Genomic DNA, 19030 nt, shown 5'->3' on the forward strand with positions numbered 1-19030 from the left:
TCAGCACCCGGCTCGATGACGGGCTTCGGCAGGAGGCTCTCCGTTATGTCCGCCTCTTGTGCGGGTCGTGCCCAGGCCCAGCCCGGCTGCCGGCAGGTGTGGCGCCCGGCGGGGGCGGTAGCCCAGGAGCCGTCGGCTGTCGCGGAGCCGCGGCCCCCCCCGGTTTTCGGCCGCGGATGCTTCCATCTTCCAAACCGAGTGTCTGCGGTGCCCGGGGTGCTGCAGAGCGGGCAGGCCTCGCCTGAATGGGCCGTTGCCGTCCCGCACGTTACTGCCGCTTTAAGGGCCGGCGGGCGGGGCGGCTGCGGCGCCGTCCCGTGGTGCATTGCGGCGCGCGCGCGGAGGGAGCGTGGCTGGGGGCTGCGCGCTCGCGACCGCCGTGCGGTTCGAAGTTGGCGCCGGGCGCGATGCGGTGCTGAGGAGGCCGTCGCCGCTGACCCTGAGGAGGCCGTCGCCGCCGCCCTCCCCCGCTCCCGCCGCTGGGGCTCGCTGCCATCTCCCAGGCCCGCTCTCCGGCCGTTCCCGCCGCTGCCGCCATGTCTGCGGGCTTCTCCTTCGGCGCGGGGACCCTGGGCTCCGCGGCGGCCGCCGCCGCCGGGGCGGGAGGAGGAGGAGGAGGAGGAGGGGGCGAGGGCTTTTCCTTCGGAGCCGCCACGCCGAGGTAACGCGGCACCTCCGCTCGGCTCCGCCTGGCCCTAGCCCGCGGGCCCCTGGCTCCCGGGGCCGCCGAGCCCCGCGGCACGGCCCACTGTCGAGCCCGGCGTGCCCGGCCGGGGCGGACGCGGCGGGGCAGGCCCGGGCGGCACACGTGGGTGTGGGGGGGCGGGGGGAGCGCACGCCCTGCGCTGTGTGTCCTGGCGCCTTTCCAGCTGCGCTCGGGGGCCCGGAGCTCCGGTGCATGGCCGAAGGGGCCGTCGGTGCGCGGGTGAACCGGTTTCACCATGTCCGCCCCAGGGGGCGGGGGTGCCCTTCCTGCTTCATCTGCTTCATGGCCGGCTTCGTAAATACAGGCATAGGGATCAATCTGTTCAGCAGCTAGGAACAAAGGGAGGTGCTCTTCTAATTTTGCTGTATTTTGGCTTTGTCGGAGCAGCGTGTCTCCACAGTTCTCTCTAACGTTCTGAACGCAGAATGTGAATTGTAGGCGTATCTAGGTTTCAGCAGTCACCCTGAGCTTGCGTGTGCGGCATGGAGCTCGCTGATGTCAAAGCCCAAATGTTTAACGTTCAGATGTGAAATTGCCTTTTTTTTTCCCGAAGCTGGATGCAGCTTTATTTTTTCTGATACAAATAACCTTTCACTTGGTGTGTAGTGTCTTGGAGTAAAAGGAGAACTTGGCTGCACTTTGATGTGTCTGTGACATAAAGCACACTATATATTAAAGGCATTATTAGTATTTAGGTTTCTCAGAATAGGGAAGTCTTTGTTGTTGCTGGGGTTTTTTTCTCCCCTTTTTTCTTTCTTTGCACAGAACTGAGCTAGCACAGGTTGTTTTTTCTGACCTGCTTGTTCTTATGCCTCCATTGAAGATTAGAACTGTTGTAGTGGAGCTTTGCATCAGAGTTTTTCCCAAATCTGATCAGGTGAAATCAATCACTCAAGAGAACTTCACCTAAAGCAGATATATTGGAAAATACTTATTTGTCAGAATTGGCAGGAATTAGTAGCAGGAGTGGAAGGAAATTGAACATCTGCATGTGAAAGAGTATCTCTGGATTAAATGGCAGTATTGGTTTTTGGAAGCCTCTATGAGAAGGAACAAGTTTTCAGAGTCTCTTCTAATACTCTCAATTTTGTGGTCATGACAGATTGATGACATTCTTATGTTACCTGTGCTTGGTTTGGCATTTTCTGTTTGTGTTGGTTGGTTTTTACCCCCGCAGTTAAGGTGTGCTATATGGAATTGGTAAAGAACTTAAGGGGTTTTTGCTGCATGCCTGTTTAATGCAGGTTTCCTGTGATTAAAATGAGCAAAATAAAATAATATTTGTTTATTCAAAAACATTCTTCTAAATATACTGCCTTCAACAAGGGGAATGTTGATCTGCACTTGTTAACAACTGCCTACTAAACTTAAAAATACTTGTTTGTGGGTTTTTTTACTGTTCTGGCTGCTTTTTGATTACTTCAAAATAGTAAGTGAAAGTTTAACAGGTGCTAATTAATAACAGTATGGTACTCTGCATTTTTATTCATGTATTTATTCTTACAAACAGGATGAGTCTGCAGGGCTGTTGGTCAAGGAGTACCACAGAGGAAGAGTCCATTTTACTGCTGGATGATTGGTGAATCTTGAGCATCCCTACGGGATGACTTCTTTGAGACTATAAGAAGAAGCTGTTGTTCTTATGAGCTGGGTCTAAGACAGTATTGCCAGGTGTTGGGAGAAAAGAGCCTTTTTTGTGTTGTCCAGACATAAGTGTTATTCATCAGTGTGACCACTCAGACATAATATTCTGGTGGCTCAAAGCCTGTATGATACACCAGCCTACCCAATTCCTGCGTTGCACCAATAGCTGTTCATAGAGTACTTATGCTTGCTGTTCTTATTTAATTCATGTTCTCTATAGTATGCTTCAGGCAGGTGCAATGCTTTGTTCTAGTTCTAAAATTAGAGGTAAGACCTGACTTCAGTGACCTGAGCTCCTCTTCCTTCCATCTGTGGGGAGTAGATAGACCTTCTGGCACATGCTTTCTCCTACTGGTGAGAATGCTGTCATTGCTCTATTTCTATATTCTGGTTTCTTTCTGTTTGGAAAACAAACAAACAAAATGCCACTTAATTTTATTTGGGCTTTTTAGTTTGTTTTTTGTTTGGTTTTTTTTTTGTCCCATAATGCTGAATTTTATATTGTGTACCTTAGCTTGCTTCTACTATAATGCTGAAACAAGAAAAATACTCAGTCACCCTTGTCTGTGCTGGAAAAAGATGAGAAACATGAACTCCTGACCAGTGAGAGAAGCACCATGTTGTATGTTTAAGTTTACAAGCCATTAGGTCATGGTGCTGTAGTTTGGTATGTTGAAATTCTGGGACTAAAGATGAAATGCTTTGGCTCCTGTGGAGTTGGATGATTAGTGAGTCTGCATTCTAAACAACTTTTGCTGGGCTTGCTACAATTGGTTTTGTAGGTATTTTGAAAAGTTTCAATCTAAAAGCTAATTATAACTTTTTTTTTAAGGATTTACTTTTGTGTTTAACTTATGTCTAGGAGCTGCGTCCATACAAAAAGAGAGGAGATAAGGGAATGATGAGAGAATACTGACCACCTGAAACAAAATACTTTGACAGCTGTTAGCATGAAGTCTGAATTGCATTCTGTTTCATTGCTGCTTTTGTACTTAAGCAAAAATTGTTTAGGTTAGAAAAAACTTATTAGTTCCTAAAAAGGCTCACAGATGGGGGCAGGAAGTTACTATAAGTAAGTTATTCAACTGATCTTTTGTCAACTTAAAGCAACATTTTGCATTTTGAAAATCATATATTCATCTGGCTGCTAGTACCTGTAATTTCACTGGTTAGAGATAGTCATGATTATTATATTCCCCTGTGTCTTGTACAGTAACTTAGTGTGTTCTTTGCTAAGTATAAAGCTTGTTCTCTATTTGCCATGAAACTTCTAAAATGTGTAGTTGCCCAAAATAAAAAAGGCTTAATTTTCCTAGTAGTGACTGATCTCTTGAGTTTCTCCTTCTTTCTTCCCCTTCATCTGTGAAAATAGCTGTGGAATTTTATTTCTGTAACTTTGACAAATATACATTCAGAAAAGAAAGTATGGTAGGCATGGATCCTCCATGGTTGACACCTGCAGGGGAAGGGATAGCATTTTGGTAAAAAAATGAATTCATGCATCAGTGTGTTTTGGTGGTAAGATATGACAAAGTTGTGTGGTGGATGTGAATGGTTGCATGTCTTTGCTTACCACTTAAGAGTTAAGTAAACATTGGTTGAGGTTTCTAGTCAGAGGTATCTAAACAGACTGGTAGCTTGCTTTTGTCCAGGTTTGTTGTCATCTTTGCGCTGCCTCTAGCATTTGTTCTCCCATCTCAGTAGTTCAGGGAGATAATAACGCAGAATTGATGAGATGATTTAATAGAGAAAAGTTCAAATTTCCCACTGGTCTAGCAAGATGTATCAGCTCAGCAAGGAGTTGAACAAATGCTGGAATTCAGTGTCGGGGAAGCAGTGGGAGCTGTAGAAGGAAAGGGGGAGATCGGCTTCCTCTTTCTGTTTGGTGTTAGGGAGCTTGGACTCTAGTCTTGTCCAGCTGCATTGTGTGTGGTTTGGGAAAATGAATGATGGCATGGGAAAGAAACTGAAATTCAAACTGTTTGATTTTTTTTTTTATTTTGAAAAATAATTATTGCAAATTGTCTTATTTTGTAATAGCTCAACAGGAGGACTTAATTTTGGAACTCTGGGCTCTTCCACTGCTACAGCAACTACATCAGCTTCTTCAGTGGGCTTTGGGAGTGGACTTTTTGGATCAAAAAAACCCACTGGATTTACACCAGGAGGCACCAGTACAGGTAGAAAACCCTCTTGTACAGCAGAAACTTGAATTAACAGTGAAGTAGTACATCATATGTACAGAAAAACTGGGTTGTCATAGCACGCTTGCTGCTTTTACAGTAGTTCTGTAGCTCAGAATACTACTTAACGTAGTTTTTTTAAAGGGGCATCACTGAACAGTTGAAAAGGTTATTAATCGAGAATTATGCAGTACTGATGCTGCAGAAACCCAAATGTAGTTACCAGAAAACTGCTTGCGCCTGTGTGTAAATTGTTCCCTAATTCAAATCCCAGTGTTTTCTAGAAATCTTAATTCTTTATCCAGGGTACTCAAAAAATATAATTTAAGATTGATCTGAGAAGTATTTTAAAACATTGTAAGATTATTAGTATTTGTAATGTGGTACTTGTAATTCTGCAGTAGTAAACATCTCTGGTTTTGTTATTTGGAGGTTTTTTAATGTCTGCAATAGCATGAAGAAATTAATTAATGCTTTCTTAGGTCTCTAATTCAGCCTATGAATGTACAGATTCTTACAGGAGTACCAGAGTGCAAAAAAAACCCCCAACTTTTCAGACTGGAAATATTTTCACCAGGCATCATTCAGACAGAATGAATATTACTTTGGCTCCAATATTGCTAACAAAATGGCCCTATTCTTTTTTTTTTTACTTGTATGGGTAGATAGGGGAAGTTCTAAGAACCAATCTACTAGAAATAAATTCAACAGTGGACTGAAAGCCAGTACTACTATGTTTGGCTACGTTGGGGTAATTTTCTTTTAGCTCTCAATAATTCTTTTGATCTTCTAATCAGATGGTGGTTTTAACATATGAAATGGCATAACACTGTTCAAAATAATCTCTTTAAATTACCAGTGGGACAGAAACCCTAAACCAAGACACAGGATTTTACAAAGACTTAGGACTCTATAATCCTCTTCATTATACTGTAAATCTGCTGTTTTACATGCTAATGTTAGGTACTGCCATATGGCTGAAAAAAATGCTTGATAGAATTACTAGTTTCTGTATTTTCATTCACTTTAATTTGCTTAAAATTTCAAACAATTTTCTATACTGCTGTGTTAACATCAGCTTCGCTGTTAGCAGATTCTTATGAAGAAAAATGACATTTTGAAGTCAGTTATGTTTTGATTTGTGCTGCTGGTGCTTACAAATACTGTCTTCTATGTTGTTTTGCTTTGAACATACTACAGAAAAAACTTGTATAATAGTCTACATATTGTCTCATAATGTTGCATTATTTTAATAGTTCATGTTTTACTATAACTGCTCTGTGGCCTTCAATTACTATTCTTTCTTTGTTTTCATTCTTAAAGCAGGAACAGCAACAACTATTGCTACAGGACTGACACTAGGTAAGGACCAAATTTGGGTATTAACGTTATACAGGCAAAAGAAAGATACAGATAGATCTTTCTTGTGATGTAGAAAGTTGGTAATCATATGTGAGATCTTTCCCCATTACTAACTGCAGTCTGCTTTGCAGCCCAAATGTTAAGGCTGCAAACCAGAGTGGAGCCCTGCAGTTCTGGGCACTGTTCCTTCTTAAAGGGTTCTTCCATTCCATTCCTGTACAGCAGTGACGGTGGTTGCAGTGAAAAGTTAGACTTTGTATTTATGCCCCCCTAATGAGTTTCATCCTTCAGCAGAGGGGAGTTGGAATACATTATCAAAGAATTCTTCTTAAATAATTTCTTGCTCTAATGAACTTCGTGTGAACAGGCCTGTTTGCTAATTACCTCTTCTAGAAGAATAGAAGGTTGAACTGGGAACAGACCTTGGGAATATTTTACTTTTCTGTGATGCATCTTTAGTGACTATTTTTCAGTTGGCATTAGAAATACTGGAATAAGTGGGTAGGTGTGGGGTTTGGTTTCTTTTTAAACACGAGCAGCTGAGGTCTGAGGAGAAGCTGAGCTTGCGTATCACAGATGTTAGGGGTGGTGCTACAAGACAGACTGCAGTCCCAAGATTTAGGAAGCTGTGCTGTGAATGAATTGGAAAAAATTGTGTTGGATAAAGAAGCAAATTAAATGGGTAGAAGAAGAGAGGAGCAGCATCTAACCCAGAACAGACTGTATGTTGCATAATCATATGTGGCAGCTATGCATATGAACATTAATTCTTTTCCGTAGCTGAATGAAATGATGTAATCTAAAACAGACACACAGCAATTACTGAGAACATAGAGTATGTGTTTCTTGCACGTGCTATTGTGGCTTGTTTATGTATGTGCATGTTCCTCCTTTACTTTGGAATATGGATTCTAGAATGTAAAATGTATTACCGTGAAAAATGCAGGAAGCAGAAGCTTTATTTGCTTCAATTTAAGTGTTCAAAAGCAGAGTTTGGGAGAATAACATCTCAACATATTTATCTTGCTTACAAATTGAAATTATGTGTGCGTTCATCTTGGCATGCACATCCAATTGAGAATTGTTAGTTTGTATTTTGGGCAATATTGTTTGCAGCTCTATTTACCAATATTTGGTTTGTCTATTAGATGCTCTTATGTGGTTTTTTTTAGTTTTTTTAGATTATCATTAGATATAATTGCCAGTCCATGATTCTGGAGCAAAAATGCCCATGCAATTAATGTAAACCTTTGAAATATATCTGAAAGTGCTATGGGGTTATTTTACTTGATGCACGTGATCTTGCATGCTGTGATGATTGTGATGGTTAAATGGGAATAGGTCAGAAGAGAAGATGAATTGAGCCTTTGTTCTTAAACAGAGTGTTCTTAGAGTGGTAATTGTTTTTGGGTTTTTTTAGGCACACCTGCCACCACATCAGCAGCTACTACAGGCTTTAGTTTAGGTTTCAACAAACCTGCAGGTTCAGCCACGCCATTTGCTTTACCTGTTACTTCTACCTCAGCGGGTGGCCTGTCGTTATCATCTGCTCTTACATCAACTCCTGCAGCAGGTAGGAAAATATTTAGGGGGGTCTGGGGTATTTTTTGTTGGGTTGGGTTTTTTAACAATAAAACTTTGTGGTAAAACAGTTCTAAACTCTGAAGTGTTCTAGTGTGTACCACTAGGAAAAAACCCCACATATAATCTTGTGGTACTTTTATGAAGTTCGTTGGACTTCACTAGTTCTAAATTTGGGTACCATAATACAGATAGATTTATGGCCATGTGAAATAGGCAGCATATAATCTGTCTTTAGAACTGTAGCGAGAGATGATTCATTGTGTGAAATCATTATTTTTGTAACTGTTAAGCCCACTGGAGGCTGAAAGCTTCCTATTTGCACAGCTGAAAAGTTTGGAAGATGTCTACCATTTGTAGATGGCCTGAAACGGTAAACCAGTAGTGGAAACAAAGTTTTCCCAGTGTAGTTCTCATACTGGCACACACCTGCCATCATATTTAACTCAGTTAAACTGCACCATGCATAATGATAATTAAGACTGGAGTTCATTTTTCTTAACCTTAGGAGTCTGCATTTGAGCTCAGCTATCTGTGCCCTCTGTGCTCTGTCCCTTTATACCTATGGTCTTTTTCTACTCAGTTCTTCCCTATCCTACCAAAAGCTGGGATGCCTAAGCCAGAAGGCTCAGACTACCAAGGAAATGTTCTTGTATCATGTCTTTTGTAAAATATTTCAATGTTTAACATAAAATATTAACATTTTGGCGTTTTAATATAAAAAGTCAATAGCACTTGTTAGATCCATTGTGCCATAAAATAAATTCTGTGTCAGTTTCTAGATTCTCTAGTGTTCTGGGGGACTTTTTTTACATAGTTGGAGGTAAATACGGACTTATCAGGATTACGATATTGTAGAACAAAATAACATCTAATTTGAAAGTCTCTATGACTTTGGAAAATCTGCAGGAAATAAAAAAACCTGAGTTTATTATCCATATTATTTGTGATAAATATGCTTTCAGACATTTCAGTTATTTCAGACTGGCTGTGGATGTATTTGAATGCAGTGTCTGCATGAAGCTGGCTTGCTTTTTCTGCAGGAACTACTGGCTTTACATTAAATTTGGGTGGCTCAACTGCTCCGACTACAACTGCCTCCACAGGCCTTTCCTTAGGAGGAGCCTTAGCAGGTTTAGGAGGCTCACTCTTCCAGAATACAAGCACAGCAGCAACAGGTGAAAGTTATTTTAGTTCTTCCCTCCTGTCTCAAAACATTGATATTTAATCTGTGATTGTGTAAATTCATAATGTAAGTTTCAGTTGATATAAAATCTTAACACTCTGAAAGTATAATTTTTAACAGTGTTTTAGTTAAGAACAGTGTTGCTATCCATGGACAATAAAAACGAAATCTGAAATCACTGGCAGCTTTTTCATTCTTAAATTCATTTTTACTTAATTTTTTTAAATAAAATGCAAGGTTTTGTCATTGCCATAATTGACTCAAGGAAGGTGATCATCAATGGGAGAGGGCAAATGATATACAAGTATCTCCTTTTAACTGCAGAGAAGTTAAAACTCGTTATTTTGGTGGCTTTTGGTCTGAATAAACTGTTTTAACTGCTTTTTTAACGTGTTTAAAGACATGTCACTTCATGTCTTCCTGTCTTTTTCAGCTCTAGAGGAAAACTGTTGTGCTGTGTTGTAGTCTGAAACTGCAAGCAAGATACGTGCTTTTATTTTAAGTAAGTTTTAAGTATCAGCTTTGTAAATGCAGAAATTCTGTGTGGTTTTATTGTAGGACTTGGGCAGAATGCTTTGAGTTTGACTCTGGGGACAACTGCGGCTCCTTCCACTACTGCCAATGAAGGTCTTGGTGGCATTGATTTTAGTAGTTCGTCAGACAAAAAGAGTAAGTTTGTTTTAAAACAGTCATATTTTTTTTTTATTGAGAAAATTATCAGAGCATTACAGCAAATACCCTTTGGCATTGTGTTAGGAGTATGAAATTAAAGCTGACACCCCCTGGCATGTTATTAATTTTGTTCTTGGATATCGTGTTCTTATAGAAGAACAAGATTTTGGTTGCAATTGCAATGTAATGTAAATTTATTTAAAATAAGTATAAGTCAATATTATACTTGAGAATGAGGATCTAAACGCTTTAGCCTTTTGGGAGTGAAGACTTGTAGGACCATTTGCTGAAGTGCTGTGGCAGATGATGATAAGCTGAGAGAGTTGGGGTTGATCAGCCTGAAGGAGAGAAGGCTCCAGGGATGCCTTAGAGCAGCCTTCCAATACCTAAAGGAGCCTACATGAAAGCTGGAGAGGGACTTTTTAAAAGGGCATGTAGTGACAGGACAAGGGAGAATGGCTTTAAACTGAAAGAGGGCAGATTTAGGTTAGACATTAGGAAGAAATTCTTTCCTGTGAGGGTGGTGAGGCCCTGGCACAGGTTGCCCAGAGCAGCTGTGGCTGCCCCATCCCTGGCAGTGCTCAAGGCCAGGCTGGATGGGGCTGTGAGCAGCCTGGTCTGGTGGGAGGTGTCCCTGCCCATGGCAGGGGGGTGGGACTAGGTGATCTTGAAGGTCCCTTCCAACCCAAAACACTACGATGATTTCTGTACAGCTCTATGTCAAATAACCACTAGAGGGGGAAACAGAGCTATGTTTAAGTAATGCGTTACAAATACAGAAAGTACTCGTTTGAAAACCAGCTTACTTCAGCTGTAACAGATCTTATACTTGGTTTCTTTTTTTCAAAAGCCTGGGCAATAAAAATTTCCTGTTTCTAGCTGTTAATCTTCAAAGCTGTGTTTCTGGTAGTGCATAGTTCCATCTGATACGTTCTATCAGGTTGTTAAAATCGTTAGAAAAACTACCTATGTGGTAGCTTTAAAGTATTTAAGTAAGGGAGTATTGAGCATTGACACATAGACACTTATTAACTTGTCTTGCTTTTATGCTTTCAGAGTAAATTTAACTAAAGCTGATTCTAAAATACACATTTTCTCTGGGGAATCAATACTGTTAATTTAATCTCTTCATTCTATTCAGGATCCAGATTTTAAATTAAGTATACCAATAGCCAAAAGAAAAGGAAATACAGAAACTCTGTGAAACCATCTTTACAGAGTAACACAAGTTGTGGAGTCATAGTTCTTCATACTTGTAGAAGAGAAGACATATTGACTGTCCACGCCGGAGTGCTCTGCATGGTGCTTATTGTTTCTGGCATTAATTACTGAAATTAGGAGTGATGAAAAAGGTCCAGTTCCCAGGTTCTGTGGGATTTCCATTAATATTAGGATATCACAACACTTCCATAATATACAGGTATCTTAAAATGAGGACCAGAGAACCACAGACTCAAAATTGACTTCAGTTTGATAACTCTCAGCATTGTGTTGCCTAGCTCTTAAGGTAGAAACTTGAATGAGTACCTGAATTCCCATATGTTGCATAGTGAAACTGGGCTAGTTGAACTGTTGCTGTCAGGATGGTAAGCATATACCTCTCGGCTAAGCAGTGGGAAATGTTGAAGGAGACTGGTTTTTTGAGTTTGGTTTTTTTTTTTTTTAAGTTTAGGAGTGTTTCCCATAATGGGTAAGGCTGCTTAAGGCAAATGTCTCTACTTGTGTGCTGTTACTCTGTCCTGTTGGTACAATTGTTTGTACTGATGTATGAGGAACTGTGTCAAGGTTTGAGGGTGGTGCTTTTACGGTTTTGAGGGTTTTATTTCTTTTCCTTGGAAGAAAAGGAAGAAGACATTGCTACCAAAGAAAACTGCCCTAGAAATCTCAGCACAGATAGGGACTGGGGCCTGTGTTCTCTCTTCTGGAATAGCTTATAAAAGCTTTTCCTTCTGGAGACTGAAGACTGTTTAGTATTTCTTTAAAATACAGCTGCAGGAAAAGAAGCTGTTCTTATACATATTTTCCTCATCTATTATGAAAAAGAATGTAAAGAAAGGTAAAATCTGGAGCACTCACTTGCCTAGAAATCAGCATAATCTGATTTCAAATCTGTATCTTTTACTTTGTAAGTGGTGTTCTGATGTACAGCAAAAGTGGCTGAAGAGAGAAAGCAAAGTATACTTAGTTTTCTGCCTAATTTTTATCAGCAGAGAAAGCAGTCCTAAATTCTGGGGTTGACCCCTCCACCAGTTTTATGTAGATTTTTTTTCCCTTAGCAAAAGGCACAGGGAATGATTGTGGGACTCCAGGCTCTCTAATGTACTGGGTGACAAGAGCCAGCAGACAATTTAAGTAGATGTTGCTTCTAAAAGTAGTAGCTTCTCCTGGCAGGAGCATTGGCTTGTGCAGCTTGAAATATTTGTGGCACTAGCATTAGCTGCATAGCTACTTTCTGCCACAGTGGCACTGAGAGGGAAGTTGAGGATGTGTATTGCATCCAGCTGAAGAAGATGAAGCCCACTTAGGCTGAGTGAGTGTTCTTCCTGACAGATTACTATGGTTATAGGATGGATGTGATTGCAGACCCTGTGTTATGTTGCTTTAAGCTCCATTCTGTTACTCAGTCATTTGGCACCTTGATACACAGATGTAGTTTGGAGTACGTAGGTGGTAGGTGAGCAGTAACATCTTCAGTTCCGTAAAACCTTGTGAATTACTGGACTTGATGCAATAACAGAATTGTTAGGGAGGTCCAGTGGTCAGACCTTCATTGCCTTCATACTTGAGAACAGACTGCTATTGCTGAATTTAAACACTTCACCTGCACCCACAAAACATTCTTGGTGAGTTGTGGTTGCATAAGCAGGAACAGAGTTCTTGCACAACTGCAGTTGTGTATTGTATTTGCAGTGACTTGTACAGTGACACAAGGTGTTTTGCACTACTATTATGTGGCAAGAAATTAGCACCTCAACTGTTGAACCACTGTTCTTGAAAAGATGCTTCTCTGTGAAGGGGGAGTAAATGAAAACCGTCTTTCTTTTATGGTTAGCCTAGTCTCTTCCTTTTATCAAGAGAAACCAAGCAGATTGTAGTCGTCAGTTCTTCCCTAAAATCTCATTAAGATTGTTTTGTTCTTCAAAGCTTTATTTCTGACCTACAGTTCTTATTTCCTAGGTGACAAAACAGGAACAAGACCAGAGTAAGTATCAGATTTTCTTCGCATTTATGTCTTACTTGGTTTATATATAGTTTTCTAATATGTTGGCTTTTCTACAGCTTTGATCTTGAAAAAGGCATAAATGTCAATAACCAAGTTTTGCAATGTGACCAATGGTGGTTCATCATTTTAAACATTGAATTTTCCCATCAAATGCAATACCTCTGCTTATCTGGCATCTGCTACAGACTGATTATGTGGTCTGAAAAATGGTTTCTGTGAATGTGTATGATGCTTACACCACAGGCGTAGTATCTGTGTCATTAATCTAAATCATTCCTAGTTGCGGCATACATGCAATGGGTGCAGAACAGTATAATCCATCACTTGAATGTTTTTGTGATATTTAGTAGTCATGCAAAAATGTCTGGTAGGATTAAAGCACCGACTGAACATGCATTGTCTCTTGTAGAGATAGCAAAGCACTAAAGGATGAAAATCTACCTCCAGTAATCTGTCAAGATGTAGAAAATCTACAGTAAGTAGTATTTTTTATTTATGATAGTAAATTTGCTAAAGTATTGTATGCTGTTGATGCTCTGTGACAAAAGCACCCTACTGCAGGCTGCATGCAGGATAACTTACTAGTCAAGGCCTTTCAGGAGGTTAACCTTTGGAACAGAGTGGATAGATAGTTCTAATAGCTGAAGCCTAGGCTGTTTATTTTTTTTTTGACCTCACTTTTTCATGTGTTTACACAAGTGAGCGTGCCAACAAATATGCTCTTAAAATCTGATCCATCTCTCCCTGGGAGTATTGAGCCTGTTGCACATGCATAGTAAGTATTGAACCTTATGTCCATATTGCATGTGCATTGTGGATCTCATATGGAATTGAGAGAACTGTAAAAGAGCCATCCCTCAGGCAGGAACGAGGCAGGCTGTAGACTAGTAAAGGAGGCTGTATGTCACTGTATTTGTGGGTTCAAAGTAGTAATCACTTTTACTACATGCTATATATTATTATATATATAAAAAATACTCGATACATATCTTTGTCAGTGTTGAGCACAACGTGTTTAAGCACTTGCTATTGGAGTCTGGGAGGGTTGTTGAGTTTTTTTACAGTATTAGCACACTAGGAGTTAATATGGTGCTTTACAGTAGTTTTACTGTTCAGCACTTGATTTTGGAAAAATCAATTTAATAGCTATTTTAATGATGTAACCAGAATATAAACAGTTGGGTACTTCAGGTTCGATATATTATGTTTCTTTTCTCGCTCCCCCCTTCTTTTTCCCTTTCTCAGGAAATTTGTGAAAGAACAAAAACAAGTTCAGGAAGAAATTAGTAGAATGTCCTCTAAAGCAATGCTTAAAGTACAAGAAGACATTAAAGCTTTGAAACAACTTCTGTCTGTAGTTGCCAGTGGATTACAGAGAAACACTCTTAATATTGACAAGCTGAAGGTGGAAACTGCGCAGGTATAATTGAATACAAATTTATTAGGGAGATTTTCTGTGTCGGTTATTTCATACAAGATAACTAGCCTTCTTTATCATCAGTCAAGTTAAAATGTGCCCAAACTAAAAGAGTTGTAAATAAAACGAAAATTTGAATCCCTTCTAATCTATTTGAAGTTACCAGGGGAGACTGAAATATGTGAAGTCAGTATTTTTAGATAAGTACAACAGCAATAAAATTACTTTTATTCAGGAAAGCACTCCTACATAGCAAAGGCATTAGAAGGGAATGTGTGTCTACTTCAGTTTCAGTTATATATTCAGCTGCTAGTGAAGATGTATTTGTTACAACATCTTGGATTCTGGAGCAGCAGAAATGCGAGTACATTTTCCTCTGAAGACTGAAAAAAAAGAAAAAAAAAAACAAAAAAACCCAACCAAAACTCAAACGCTGCCCCATAACATTTCAGGGACCAAAATATCTTAACTAGCACTAGTATTCATTTAGTGAACTTGAGTCAGAATTCTGTCTGCCTGTCTGCATCTTAACTGTGCAACCAGTTTGAGCTCAAGTTTTGATGGAAGTGCTTTTCAAGATCTGTACCACTTAATTCATCTGGCATGTCAAAGCTGCTTGCTATATAAATAAGTATATTTTGTTCTAAAGTAAAAATGTTGATGTGTTTTCTATATCTTGTGATAACAAAAGGAAATACTCTGTAGTTGTGCCTTTCTGAGTTTTCTATGGAAACAAAAACTTGTTACTGATACTTTCATTATTTCTGTAAATGATGCAGTAGAGAATAATCACAACACCAGGCACTGAGAAATTCTTAGTGATAGAGTTGTTAGAAAGTATTGAACAGAAGCTTATGCTGTAATTGTCATGCATAAAAAGATCATTTCCATAGAAAGAGGCAGTTTTTTTAACTAGTTAATATTAAAAAAAAAATAAATGCAAAATAATCCTTTTTTTCTGTTCTTCTCTTTAAGGTGTTACTTCCTTGCACTTGACTGTTGCTTTTTTCCCCCCCTCTAGTCCTCAGTAATAGTGACAGGATTTCTGAAGTACAGTAGAAGTTAGATTTTATCTCTTGACAGTTAAGAAGAATATTTTTTTCAACTTCTGAGAGCTCAGTGTGCTTTCAGTATGTGCTGTTGTTTGTTGTTTTCCCAAACTTCTGTTGGTATTTACAGTTCTCCAGCTTTCTGGCAGTCTATTCTTTGAAGAGTTTCTGGTCTGATTCTGTCACATTGTTAACTTAAATATACAAAGAAAATATTTTATATAAATGAACAGTAGAGTTACAGCTGGTCTTTTTGAATACTTAATACAGAATCTTATCTTTTATTATTTTTTCCTATTTATTTAGGAGCTGAAGAATGCAGAAATAGCGTTACGAACACAGAAAACTCCTCCTGGTCTCCAGCATGAAAATACAGCCCCAGCAGAGTGAGTTACTGTTATTTGTAAATAATAATAATTTACCTTGGAGAATAGAAGACTCTGGGGAGACGTTATTGCAGCCTTTCAATATTTAGAAGGGGCTTATAAGAAAAATGGGGAGAGACTTTTTGGTAGGGCTTGTAGTGATAGGACAAGGAGTGAAGGTTTTAAACTGAAAGAAGGTAGATTCAGACTAGAAGAAGGAAGAAATTTTTTACAGTGAGGGTGGTGAAACACTGGAACAGTTTGCCCAGAGGGGTGATAAGTGTCCCATCCCTGGAAGTGCTAAAGATCAGGTTGGGATAGGGCTCTGAGGAACCTGATCTAGTTGAAGATGTCCCTGCTCATGGTAGGGCAGGTGGACTGGATGACCTTGAAATGTTACTTCGAGCCAAAACAGTTCTATGATTCTATGAACTTATAATAGGAATTTTTTTTTGCTTCTTTTTAACGTTTGTACTGAATGGAATCATGGTTTTATTTCTGTACTTGTTTATCCATAGACAGGAGGAAAAACAGTCTTTACTCTCTTCCTATTAGTAGAGGGATGTCAAGAATGTCATAGAACATAACTGCTGCAATTCATTAAATGAAAGTTGGCAGCTATTACAGATCGGATTTAAAAAGAAGTGGCAAACTAGTGAAGTTTAATCATGATTTCATTTTACTCATCTAGCTACTTCAGAATCTTGGTTGAGCAGTTTGAAGTACAGCTGCAGCAATACAGGCAACAAATAGAAGAACTGGAAAATCATCTTGCTACTCAAGCAAATAATTCACACATAACTCCACAAGGTAAATGTTTCAATTGTAGTATTTAGTACATTTAAAAAATTAAGAAATCTTACACCTATAAGGAAAAACTTAGTAATTAATCTCTTTCATTATTGTTGGCTTTTCTTATTCAATGTACAGAAATAAGCACTCAGATTCTGCAGTTTGTTCAATGTAAAGATTAAAGATTAAATTCATAAAGATTCTTGAGCTTTTTAAGATGGATCCAGTTCCTGAGGTGTAGTTTGTAAGCCTAGTTTGTTTTGATATCCACTATATCCATCTCTCTCCCTTCAGCATCTGTTAATAAAGCTGATGTCTGGCACCCCCTGTCTTGCACTGAGCTGTCTGACCAGATGAATATGGGCATCTGCTCTGCCAGTTCCAGATCAAACTGGGAATTTTTACTTAGTTTGGAGCCAGTTGGTGTTGCCTTCAGCTCTGACCAACCGCAAAAATTTAGTCTAGTTTGCTGTGACATCATTCAGTCTTGGGAGAATCTCTGTGGTCAGAGAATACTGACCTCTGGACAGTAGTCTTCTAGTTGGTTACCATTCCTATGATTGTAGACATTTTTATCTTTTGGGTCTCACTTTAGGTACAAGTTCTCCAATAAACAGTGGTTTCAAGTGCATGTCTTCTTGTGCCAAATGATACTTGAACATTGTACCATCTCAGGATGGTACATAGACTCTGGACCTTATATGTCTAATCCAAGAGAACTGTCTAGATGTAGCTTCCAGAGTGGGATATTTGCTGAATCATGAGGGTCCTCTGTCTTTCCATGTGATCTTCTTGTTCTTCCAGAGTACGAGAGGGATGCCTTCACAGATTTTCCTCAGGTTTTTCAGCAGTTTCTGCTATAATCTAAACGTAATCTAAATCTTGTGTGGGCAAGGCTTAATCTGTTGTGCCAGCGTGGTCAAGCTGTCAGCAAATGATCTAGTGATCTAGTCAACACTGTGCTGCATATGTAGCCTTTACCATACAGGAAATCATGACCCAGTATGTCTTAAATTTTGAGATGTCTAGTACTTGGTTTCAATAAGTTATCCCCAGACTCTCTGGAAACTTGTGGCCAGCCTTCCTAGATACCACTGCCTCCACAACCCTGCAGGTTGGCATGAGATTTATTCCCCAGCTTTTCTTTTTCAGAAAGAAATGCAAATTATAATGGAGAAATGCCCTTATGGAGAGGCAGACCTTTTCAGTTCAAGAATCGTTGCTAGATCTGCGCATCTTCAAGAACTTGATAGCTACTATTTGCATTTCAGTAGGTTGTATGCATCCTTCAGAGGAAATGCAGAAGCTGATCTTTCCGCAGTGAAAGACCACTTCAACCCTTTTCTGTCCTCCATTTTCTTACGTTGTCTCAGTGCTTCTTCCAGAAAAGCATTTTTTGTCAGCAAATGCCTGATTTTGGCGAAACTTTTGAGATTTCCACTTTAGGATTAAAGTTTTGCGTTAGTTGGGTCAGTGCACTGAAAACACTTTCATATGTGTGTGGGAAATAGGATATCCTAAATCTAAGACTTTATGTAGGCAAGAAGCTCCCCATTGCGTTTCTCTGATATGCCTGTGGGTAGAGCTAGAATAATTGTTCCTGTGATACTTGTTAATTGCGTCTTTAAAATATAAGTTTCCATTCTACTGCTCTGTCTTTGGCAAAATCAACTGAACGTTTAACTGTACTTTAATTCAGAGTGGAAAATATATACAAACACAAGAAAATCTGATTTAACTATGTTTATGTAAAAACCAATGAGGTAAAATGTTCCTGTGTAATTAAATAGTTAGGCTAATATATTTTAGCTTTGTTAAATGATAGAATTATAGGAAACAAATTCCATATATATAAAATTAATCTGATAAAAGAGTACTTTTCAAAATACAGTTTGAAGCCCTTTCAAAAAGTAGTACTTGGGTAACTTGTGGCACCCAGTTGCTCTCAAATTGTGTATCTTTTGCAGACGTCAACTTGTTCACATGCGATTGCCTTTGTGCTTTGTGCTGTATGTATTTTGGGGGGGCTTCTTGCTGTGGTATAAACATTAAATCTTTTCTCCTGGTAGTGAGATTGTCACTTACCAATGCTTTATATGCCTTTTACAGATTTGTCTATGGCTATGCAGAAAATCTATCAAACATTTGTAGCTTTAGCTGCACAACTTCAATCAATACATGAAAACGTAAAGGTATGTTGGTTTGATGTGTTCCTGTGTATTTGGTGGAAGAACTACAAAGTCACTTTTTGAAAACATAATATATTTTCAGTTAATCTGGTGGTTTTTTTTTTCTTTTTTTAACTTCTGTTAAATTAACTGCTTTTAAAAATTTTCAAACTGTTCTGGATAAGTGCTTTGGTTAAAAAAAAAAAAGTAACTTTTGTTTAGCTGAAGTCTAAAATTTGAATTATTCACTTACAGTGATGATAGCAACTGACCACAATCATTTAGGTAACAAAATGTTACCTATATTTTCTTTGTAATCGTTGATCAATTTTTGAAATGTTTGTCTTTGAGCTCATACTTCTATGTTTTGCTTTTGCCCAATGATCTCTTGACCTCAAACAATGATGATCTAAATCCACTCTTACTCAGATAAGTAACAGAAAAAGTAGGTGTTCATATGTAAGATTTTTCAACATATCAAAGAATTTTGGTGAAAATTGTGGTTTGGTTTGTTTAACTTTTTTCAGCCTGGTTTTCATGGAAAGTCATATGTATGGGGGGCGGGGGGAAAGACTACTGTGAAAAAAATACTAATGTATCAAAGGTCCTAGTTAGGCTTGTTTTTTCTATCATGGACTCTGCTTGAATTTCCTGTTTACAGTTTGGGACATATTGACAAATG

General features: G+C 39.2%; 1 protein-coding gene across 2 annotated transcripts in view; it reads left to right on the forward strand.

The window, feature by feature from the left end:
* Nucleotides 1-348: 348 nt before the first annotated feature.
* NUP58 (nucleoporin 58) overlaps nucleotides 349-19030 on the forward strand; it is a 35623-nt gene continuing 16941 nt past the window's right edge. Inside the window, exons 1-12 of one of the 2 annotated variants that reach the window (XM_056327785.1) lie at nucleotides 349-661; nucleotides 4391-4530; nucleotides 5860-5895; nucleotides 7316-7468; nucleotides 8520-8654; nucleotides 9221-9331; nucleotides 12512-12536; nucleotides 12967-13032; nucleotides 13803-13977; nucleotides 15330-15409; nucleotides 16080-16198; nucleotides 18290-18372. In XM_056327785.1, coding sequence (XP_056183760.1) covers nucleotides 537-661; nucleotides 4391-4530; nucleotides 5860-5895; nucleotides 7316-7468; nucleotides 8520-8654; nucleotides 9221-9331; nucleotides 12512-12536; nucleotides 12967-13032; nucleotides 13803-13977; nucleotides 15330-15409; nucleotides 16080-16198; nucleotides 18290-18372 — 1248 coding nt within the window. In that variant the 5' untranslated portion in view covers nucleotides 349-536. Of the gene's footprint in view, nucleotides 662-4390; nucleotides 4531-5856; nucleotides 5896-7315; nucleotides 7469-8519; nucleotides 8655-9220; nucleotides 9332-12511; nucleotides 12537-12966; nucleotides 13033-13802; nucleotides 13978-15329; nucleotides 15410-16079; nucleotides 16199-18289; nucleotides 18373-19030 lie in introns of both variants that reach the window. The other variant, XM_056327784.1, reaches the window with a different exon arrangement.

Source organism: Falco biarmicus, chromosome 2 (assembly GCF_023638135.1).
Source record: "Falco biarmicus isolate bFalBia1 chromosome 2, bFalBia1.pri, whole genome shotgun sequence".
Lineage (NCBI taxonomy): Eukaryota > Metazoa > Chordata > Aves > Falconiformes > Falconidae > Falco > Falco biarmicus.